At 45.0% G+C, this 9600-nt stretch overlaps 1 protein-coding gene and 1 long non-coding RNA gene across 5 annotated transcripts in view; one reads left to right on the top strand and one right to left on the bottom strand.

Annotated features, from left to right (window-relative positions):
• Positions 1-280: 280 nt before the first annotated feature.
• Positions 281-3790, top strand: LOC309366092. 2 transcript variants are annotated; one of them, XR_014166494.1, is made up of 3 exons: positions 281-419; positions 2204-2336; positions 3615-3790. It is a non-coding gene; the product is annotated as an uncharacterized lncRNA (long non-coding RNA). The 2 variants fall into 2 exon arrangements; XR_014166495.1 differs by lacking the exon at positions 281-419 and having other exon boundaries at positions 1975-2336.
• Positions 3791-6433: 2643 nt separating this feature from the next.
• LOC309365898 (uncharacterized protein) overlaps positions 6434-9600 on the bottom strand; it is a 63807-nt gene continuing 60640 nt past the window's right edge. For all 3 annotated transcript variants that reach the window (XR_014166268.1, XR_014166269.1, XM_081904504.1), the window contains one exon: positions 6434-6609. Coding sequence is in view for 1 of the 3 variants with exons in the window: in XM_081904504.1 (XP_081760630.1) it covers positions 6584-6609 (26 nt within the window). In the remaining 2 variants the exon portion in view is untranslated. The remainder of the gene's footprint in view (positions 6610-9600) is intronic.

Below are 9600 nucleotides of genomic sequence, written 5' to 3'. Positions count from 1 at the left end.
AACAGGTGAGGGGTGAGTCATTTACCTGAGGGATACATCCCCCAGGCTCTGCCTATGTGAGGAATTGAATCCTCCTCATAAATGTTTCATTTGATTCAAGCTATCTTGCTCTGAAACATGAATACAGCACACCTGAATGTTTGTGATCTTCTGTGAAAACTGCTATGACTGACAGAATGCAGGAATGCCTTTCCAGAGGCACGTGATTTTGGCAACGTTCTCTTCCACGTCAGCCTAACTCACAATGTCCCAAAGAAATTACAATTATGGGAAGCCCAGCCCTCTCTTGGCAAGCTTTGGGGCTCCATTTGGCTTAAAAGCTGGCTTTGCCTGGCTTTGCCACCACAATTCATCCTGAGCCATGAAGATCCTTCACCTCTGCTTGGCAGTTCTCTCTTTGCTGCTCCTGGCTTCCCCAGGTAAGGGATGGAGAGGAAGAAGAGAGAGGGACACCTGCCAGCCTATTATGGGGTGGAAGAAGGAGAGGAGTACAGTGGCTGTTCTGTGGCCTTGCAAAGGAAGCTCACTTTTCTGTCTAGAGACGTTTCTTTAGTGGTAATCTCTTTAGTGGGAATTATTTGCATAAAAAATGTATATATCCGACAAAATTGCCTACCAAAGTGTGTCTACTAGGGAAAATATGCACTGTGTTGCTGAATTTCCCCCATTATGCCCATAACTGCTATGCAATTTCCCCTATTATAACCTATATTTTCATGCTATTGTCATGAAAATACACTTTTTCAGGTACATTTTTTAAACACATTACTTGGAGGGAGAGCTGCCTTTCAAAGGAAGGCTGTGCTTTGATGTTCACATGTTGACTTCATTATGGCAGGGTAATAGAAGGAAAAAGGGACGTGGGTGACCCTGTGGTTTAAACCACTGAGCCTCTTGGGCTTGCCGATCAGAAGGTTGGCGGTTTGAATCCCCACGACGGGGTGAGCTCCCATTGCTCGGTCCCAGCTCCTGCCAACCTAGCAGTTCAAAAGCACATCAAAGTGCAAGTAGATAAATAGGTACAGCTCCGGCGGGAAGGGAAACGGTGTTTCCGTGTGCTGCTCTGGTTCACCAGAAGCAGCTTAGTCATGCTGGCCACATGACCCGGAAGCTGTCTGTGGTCAAATGCCGGCTCCCAGAGTTGTCTGCAACTGGAATTAAATGGCATCGCATGTAAAACTGGTAAGGAAAACAAAAGCAGCCTCTTCTTTTCTCTGCCGCGGCGAGACTCCTTATGGGGTCTTCACTGCGAGATCATATTCATCCAGTACTATACAAGCCGCACTGGCTCCCAGTGGAGTACAGGATCAGGTTCAAGGTGCTGGTTTTAACCTTTAAAGCCCTATACGGCCTAGGACCCTCGTACTTACGGGACCGCCTCTCCTGGTATGTCCCACAGAGAAATTTACGGTCTGCAAATAAAAACATCCTAAAGACCCCAGGCCACAGAAAGGTTAGGCTGGCCTCAACTAGAGCCAGGGCTTTCTTGGCCGCGGCTCCAATCTGGTGGAACGCTCTGTCACAAGAGACTAGGGCCCTGCGGGACTTGACATCTTTCCGCAGGGTCTGCAAGACAGAGCTGTTCTACCAGGCCTTTGGCTAAGGCACAGTCTGACCCCCTCCTCTGGCAACCTGCAGAGAATTTTGCTTGATGGTTGCCATTAATTTGATTTTAATTAATTTTATAATGAATGTTTTTAGAATGTTGAACTATTTTGACGGTTGTTAGCCGCCCTGAGCCCAGCTTCGGCTGGGGAGGGCGGGATATAAATAAAATTTATTATTATTATTATTATTATTATTATTATTATTATTATTATTATTATTATAGTTTGGTTAGATTTTATGGAATTCTATGCAAATTTATGGAATACATTTTAGAAAATAAAATTTTGATTTGTCTCTTCCACAGGTGTGCCAATAAATTTTGGGTATAAAGTTTCTAATTAGTGGGAAAAGTTTCTTGATGAGCAAATATCTGGATAAGCAAATTGACCATTTCTTCTTGTGAATGTAGCAAGGGTGGTAAACACCAGTGGCCAGTGGCAGGGGGTGGGGTGGGGGGTAGGAGTTGGGATGCCACAGCACCCAGAGCATCACAGAGCCACTCCTGTTCAAAGGGCTGTGGAGTTGTTCCTCTCTTTCATCCAGTTGTGAATTAACTTCCTTCTCCCCACTTATGTTTGTTTCTCTCTTTGCACAGGATCTGCACAGGACCAGGAAACTAAGACTACTTTGCAATGCCATAGACGGCATGGTACTTGCTACCCTTTACGTTGTCCTGATGATTATAAAAGGATTGGAAGGTGTATTCCTAGTTATGCCTGTTGCAGAAGGTAATTTCAGCTGACCAAATGAGAATTACACCTCCTGCCCCTCTCCCATTACCCTCTGGATTGATCATTTTAAGTACCCAATGCAGAGTCCCCTAAATTGATCATCCTTTGCCTGCAAGCTCAATTGCTCCATTGCAAAAATAAAAATAAAAATACCTATGCCAGAATCATCCAAGGGTGGCACATCTCATTTTGCCGCTTGATGCAAAATGCTAATTGCTGCTTGGCCATTCTGCCAGCACGGCTCCTAAGCCCATCTACCTGTTCCACCTGCCATGGCCTGATCTGCCGCTGACACACACCATACACCGTTGGTTGCAGGCACAGAAGCGGCACTACCATTGTTGCCCATTTTAAGCAAGATGGTGCTGGGTTCTTTCACCACAGGCAGAACCAGCGGGGCAGGAGGGACACCAATGGGTTTGTTATCTGAGGGGCTTCTGCCAGCAGAAGCAGGGTCCTCACCTGCCTCATGGCTGGTCCAGCTGTCTTTGACCCCTTGGTCCTTTGAGCTTATGCCAGATCTCCTTTGCCAAATCCCTAAACCACACCGTATGGGCACATTTAATTTGTTGTGCAGCTTTATCCATTGTTTATCTCAGAATAGAGATGTCTATTCTGCAGCTTTAACAGATGCTGGGCACTTACTCTGTGTGGTGTCCTGCCCTCCACCATTTAAGATTACCTCAGTTTCACATGCCATACATTCCATGCAAATCTCCCACTTTCAATTCCAAGCAGCTTCATTATCTTTTAAGGAAAGAACTTGAGGCAGTAGACTTTTGTCTTGGGTGCATACAGAGAAATTAGCAACTGGACGGAATGAACCCCAGGGTGCCAGTTCTCTCATGTTTCTCAGAACATTGTCTCAAAATTATGAGCAAGCTTCCTGTTTTCCCAGAACTCTTCCTCAGGGCCACAAAGACAAGAAATCCCTGCCGTGCATAACATCCAGTCTGCAGGAGAATATTGGAGACCTTGAAAGATTGCTCACTATTCTGTGACATATTTAATTATAACTATAAAAGAAAAGGGCCCCAGGGGTAAGGGTGTCTGAGAGACTGCATTTAATTCTCATCGAAAGGTGAATCTATGTAATTCATAGTTTCTGGAAATGAAAAACTGAAACAGACCTATGCCTACCCAATGGTTTATTATCATGAAATGTTTCTTGTGGCCCAACATGGCTTGCTTTCTATTTTCGTGTCTCAAACATGGTCACTTCGCTATGAAACTGAGTTAACTGTTGTCTTTTTGTTGCTGGTTTCTATGTTTTAGACAGGAGGAGTGATAGAGGCCTTTGAAAAGTGGAAGATGCTCCTTCTCTTTGAGAGCCGCTGGATCCCGCTTGATCCCCAGCTAGGGACTTCTTCTCCAAAGCATCCAGATTGAAAAAAGCAAAAGTTTCAAGGCTCACATGAGCTTGTGCCTTGCAATAAAAGCAGATCCATAAAGCCTTTTCTCCTCTGTTTTTCATTTCTAAGCATGAGTGTTCTATAGTCATCCTTCAAAACCCACAGGTGTCTGAATTTTGGGATTATTGAATCAGCCAAGGATGGCACATCCCATTTTGCCGCTTGATGCAAAATGGTAATTCCTGCTTTGCCATTCTGCCAGCACAGCTCCTAAGCCCATCTACCTGCTCCTCCTTCCATGGCCTGATCTGCCGCTGACACACACCATACCATGTTGGTCGCAGGCACAGAAGCGGCACTACCATTGTTGCCCATTTTAAGCAAGATGGTGCTGAGTTCTTTCACCATATGCAGAACCAGTGGGGCAGGAGGGGCACCAATGTGTTTACTGTCTGAGGGACTTCTGCCACCAGAAGCAGGGTCCTCACCTGCTTCATGGCTGGTCTAGCTGTCTTTGGGCTCTATGACCTGTGAGCTTATGCCAGATCTCCTTTGCCAAATCCCTAAACCACACCGTATGGGCACATTTAATTTGTTGTGCAGCTTCATCCATTGTTTATATCAGTGCCTAAGGGATGTCTATTCTGCAGCTTTAACAGATGCTGGGCACCAACTCTGTGTGATGTCCTGCCCTCCACCATTTCAGATTACCTCAAAACAAAACAAAAAAATTCCTTCCAGTAGCACCTTAAAGACCAACTAAGTTAGTTCTTGGTATGAGCTTTTGTGTGCATGCACACTTCTTCAGATACACTGAAACAGAAGTCACCAGACCCTTCTATATAGTGAGAAGGTGGGGAGGGGTATTACTCAGAAGGGTGGTGGGAATGGGTGATTGGCAGATTTTTGACTATGGCAGACCAACACGGCTACCTATCTGTAACAAGATTGCCTCAGTTTCACATGCCATACATTCCATGCAAATCTCCCACTTTCAATTCCAAGCAGCTTCATTATTATTTTATCTTTTAAGGAAAGAACCTGAGGCAGTAGACTTTTGTCTTGGGTGCATACAGAGAAATTAGCAACTGGACTGAATGAACCCCAGGGTGCCAGTGGAGGATGGATGGCGGCTAACAGATTGAGGTTGAATCCTGACAAGACAGAAGTACTGTTTTGGGGGACAGGAGGCGGGCAGGTGTGGAAGCCTCCCAGGTCCTGAATGGGGTAACTGTGCCCCTGAAGGACCAGGTGTGCAGCCTGGGAATCATTCTGGACTCACAGTTGTCCATGGAGGAGCAGGTCAATTCTGTGTCCAGGGTAGCTGTTTACCAGCTCCATGTGGTACGCAGGCTGAGACCCTAGCTGGCTATAGACTGTTTCACCAGAGTGGTGTGTGCTCTACTTATCTCTCGCTTGGACTATTGCAATGCATTCTGTGTGGGGCTACCTTTGAAGGTGATCTGGAAACTACAACTAATCCAGAATGCGGCAGCTAGACTGGTGACAGGGAGCGGCTGCCAAAACCATTTAACACTGGTCTTGAAAGACCTACACTGGCTCCCAGTACATTTCCAAGCACAATTCAAAATGTTGGTGTTGAACTTTAAAGCCCTAAACAGCCTTGGTTCAGTATACCTAAAGGAGCGTTTCCACCCCCATCGTTCTGTCCGGACACTGAGGTCCAGTGCTGAGGGCCTTCTGGTGGTTCCCTCACTACAAGAAGCCAAGTTACAGGGAACCAGGCGGAGGGCCTTCTCGGCAGTGGCACCTGCCCTGTGGAACGCCCTCCCACCAACTACCAAACATTTAGAAGACATCTGAAGGGAGAGTGCTGAAGGTGAAATAGTTAAACAGGTTACCCTATCAGAACCCAGCAGGGTGGAGTCAGAGGGACTACAAAACCAGCTCTGGGAGGGGCAAAGGGAGGAGTTTGTTGGGAGTGGGGTGGTTGGTTGCAGTAGGAGTGAATTGGGATAGAGTCTGTGGGTAGGTTGAGTTAGTGTAGTGAAATAAGGAAGACAAGTAAATATTTGAGAGGTGGTTTAGTGAGTGAGAGCAGGTAGCAGAAGTTATAGGTCTGGATAGGCACCCCATGATTGTAATTCACAGAGACCGTTTATGGAACCACACGCTTGTTAAACTGCAATAAATAAACAGAAGTTTATGTTCCAACTTAACCCTGACTGGACTCAGTATTTTACCATGTAGGGCCTGGGTGGTGGTACCAAGAGATAAAGTGGTGGAACAGGGATCAATAGATGGTGAAATGTCCGGGGACCCTGTGTGATCGCCACACTTCCCAACCTGCAATACTGTGGGGGAAGGGGGCAAGAATCTATAAGAGGAAACTTCCAGACCTGGTCTGGTCAGTTCAATAATCCCAAAATTCAGACACCTGTGGGTTTTGAAGGATGGCTATATTTCAACTGGCAAACTTTTTAAAAGAGTGCCACTCAGGTTGGTTACCATTTAAATGGAAGCAGAACTGAACTTCTTCTCCCTATCATTCCACCCCCCATATTTTGTCACTCTTCATTTCCCACATTGTGGCCCAGTCCTGCTCACTAGACTGTTTTGGGGGATCCTCACCCCCTTTTAGTCTTCCTTTCTAATGACGTTTTGGGCCTCTCCACAAACCATGCCTGCTAACACCTCCTTCTCATGGACGTAAGGTGCCATTTTGGGTTCTTACTAGCAATAACACTCATGCTTAGAAATAAAAAACAGAGGAGAAAAGGCTTTATGGATCTGCTTTTATTGCAAGGCACAAGCTCATGTGAGCCTTGAAACTGTTGCTTTTTTCAATCTGGATGCTTTGGAGAAGAGGTCCCTAGCTGGGGATCAAGCGGGATCCAGCGGCTCTCAAAGAGAGGGAGCATCTTCCACTTTTCAAAGGCATCTATCACTCCTCCCGTCTAAAACACAGAAACCAGCAACAAAAAGACAACAGTTAGCTTCATAGCAAAGTGACCATGTTTGAGACAAGAAAATACAAAGCAAGCGATGTTGGACTATAAGAAACATTTCATGATAATAAACCATTGGGTAGGCATAGGTCTGTTTCAGTTTTTCGTTTCCAGAAACTAAGAATTACAAAGATTCACCTTTCGATGAGAATTGAATCCAATCTCTAGCCCATCCTCATCCCTGGGGGACTTCCTTTTATAAGTAAAATTAAATATGTCACAGAATAGTGAGGGAGTTTTCAAGGTCTCCAATATTCTCCTGCAGACTGGACGTTATGCACGGCAGGGACTGTTGTCTATGTGGCCCTGAGGAAGAGTTCTGGGAAAACAGGAAGCTTGCTCGCCATTTTGTGACAATGTTTTGAGAAACACGGGAGAACTGGCACCGTGGGGTTCATTCAGTCCAGTTGCTAATTTCTCTGCAATGACCCAGGACAAAATTCCTTCTTTCAAATTCTTTATATCTGAAAGACACGCCTGATTGCAGAGCTGGACCAGCCATGAGGCAGGTGAGGACCGTGCTTCAGGTGATAAGATGCCCTGTAGACAACACACTCCTTGATCCCCCTCCTGCCCCACTGGCTCTTCCAGTGGTGAAGCACTACAGCACCATCTTGCTTAAAATTTGCAATGAAGGCTGTCCTGCTTCTCTGCCAATGAGGATAGATTGTGTGGCAGTGGCAGAGCAGGCCATAGCAGCAGGAGCAGTAAGATACGGTGTGGTTTAGGGATTTGGCAAAGGAGATCTGGCGTAAGCTCACAGGGCAAAGGGGCTAAAGACAGCTGGACCAGCCATGAGGCAGGTGAGGAAACTGCTTTTGGTGGCAGAAGCCCCTCAGACAACAAACCCATTGGTGCCTCTCCTGCCCCGCTTGGTTCTGCCTATGGTGAAAGAACTCGGCACCACCTTGCTTAAAATGGGCAACAAAGGTAGTGCCGCTTCTGTGCCTGCAAGCAACAGGGTATGGTGTGTGTCAGCGGCAGATCAGGCTATGGAAGGCGGAGCAGGTAGATGGGCTTAGGAGCCGTGCTGATAGCATGGCAAAGAAGCAATTCTTACTCAAGCAGCAAAATGGGATATGCTGCCCTTGGCTAATTCTGCCATAGATTTTTTTGTCCTTGTTTTGCAATGGAGCAATCGAGCTTGCAGGCAAAGGATGATCAACTTAGGGGACTCTGCATTTGGTACGTGGAGCAATTAACTATTTAGGTAAACGATGCTTTGGGTAATTAATGGAGCAGGTAGCTGGTACTCATGGACCTATGAAAGCAATATTTGTAATTAACAAATTGGATATAAGAGGGTTGTGATGGAAAAGTCTAATGGATTTTAACAGCGGATGAATGCTACGTTAAAGGATGCTAAACTGGAATCAGACAGATTATTGTAAACATGCAGACTGATCAATAGTTAATTGTGACAAGCCATCCTAAAGTTTTCCAGGTTGTACGTAATGAAACTAATTTCTTAGTTCTGTGGGTCCCTTAGCCTCAGTCTGAGAAGGGGTGTCAATTTAGGGTGGCAGCCACCCAAAGCAGAGACGCCAAATAATAATAATAATAATAATAATAATAATAATAATAATAATAATAATAATAAATAGTAGTAGTAATAACAATAATTTATTATTTATACCTCACCCATCTGGACTCTGGGTGGCTTCCAACAAAATAATAAAATACAATAATGCATCAAACATTAAAATGAAATGAAATAATGATCTATCCAGAGGCTGAAGGGAGAGGGGCAGGAGGTGTCATTCCCCTTTGGCAAGAATAAATTACCTTCTGCAACAGAACAGATCGTAATCACACATTCCAACGTATTGAGAATAATCAGGACAACCTCCACTTATGCAAATACCGTCGCTCCTTTCACACTCGTCATAATTATTAAAGTCATCTTCTTGTGCAGATCCTGTGCAAAGAGAGAAACAAACGTAAGTGTGGAGAAGGAGGTTAATTCACAATAGGCAGAAAGAAAGTCACAACCCCATAGCTCTTTGAACAGGAGTGGCTCTGTGACTCCCTGGGTGCTGTGGCATCCCAACTCCTACCCCCTCCCCCTGCCACTGGCCACTGGTGTTTACCACCCTTGCTACATTCACAAGAAGAAATGGTAAATGTGCTTATCCAGCTATTTGCTCATGAGTGGAGGGTGTCAGTCCACGAAACACGACAGCAAGAAGTGAGGCTCACATGGCTTATACGTTATAGAGAATCTAAAACCTGTAACTGAAGCCATCAGAGCCCCAAGAACTACCCAGAATAAAAAGCTCTATATTACATCAAGAAAACTTCCCCACTAATTAGACACGACATATGCCAAATTTAGTGAAAGACCCGTGGAAGAGAGAAATCAAAATTTTTAAAACGTATTCCATAGAATTGCATGGAATTCCATAAACTCTAACCAAACTGAGAAAAGAAGTTGGCTACTTTTGTTTTTCCTTGCCACTTTTACACGTGATGCACCATAATAAAGTTAACATGTGAACATCAAAGCACAGCCATCCTTTGAAAGGCAGTTCTCCCTTCAAGTAATGGTTTTTAAAAAATGTGTCTACTCAACTGCACATGAAAAAGTGTAACTTCACGAATTCCGAATGAAAATAAAGGTTATATTAGGGGAGATTGCAAAGCAATGATGGGCATAATGGGGGAAATTCAGCAACACAGTGCATATTTTCCCTAATAGACACACTTTAGTAGGCAATTTTGTCTGATATATACATTTTTATGCAAAGAATTCCCACTAAAGAAACATCTCTAGAAAGAAAAGTGAGCTTCCTTTGCAAGGCCACAGAACAGCAACTGTACTCCTCTCCCTCTTCCACCCTATAATAGGCTGGAAGGTGTCCCTCTCTCTTCTTCCCCTCCATCCCTTACCTGGGGAAGCCAGGAGCAGCAAAGAGAGAACTGCGAAGCACAGGTGAAGGA

The sequence above is a fragment of the Podarcis melisellensis genome (assembly GCF_964234715.1).
Source record: "Podarcis melisellensis genome assembly, chromosome: 3".
Taxonomy (NCBI): domain Eukaryota; kingdom Metazoa; phylum Chordata; class Lepidosauria; order Squamata; family Lacertidae; genus Podarcis; species Podarcis melisellensis.
The sequence above is the reverse complement of the archived record's forward strand: the minus strand, read 5'-3'. Positions and strand labels throughout refer to the sequence as shown.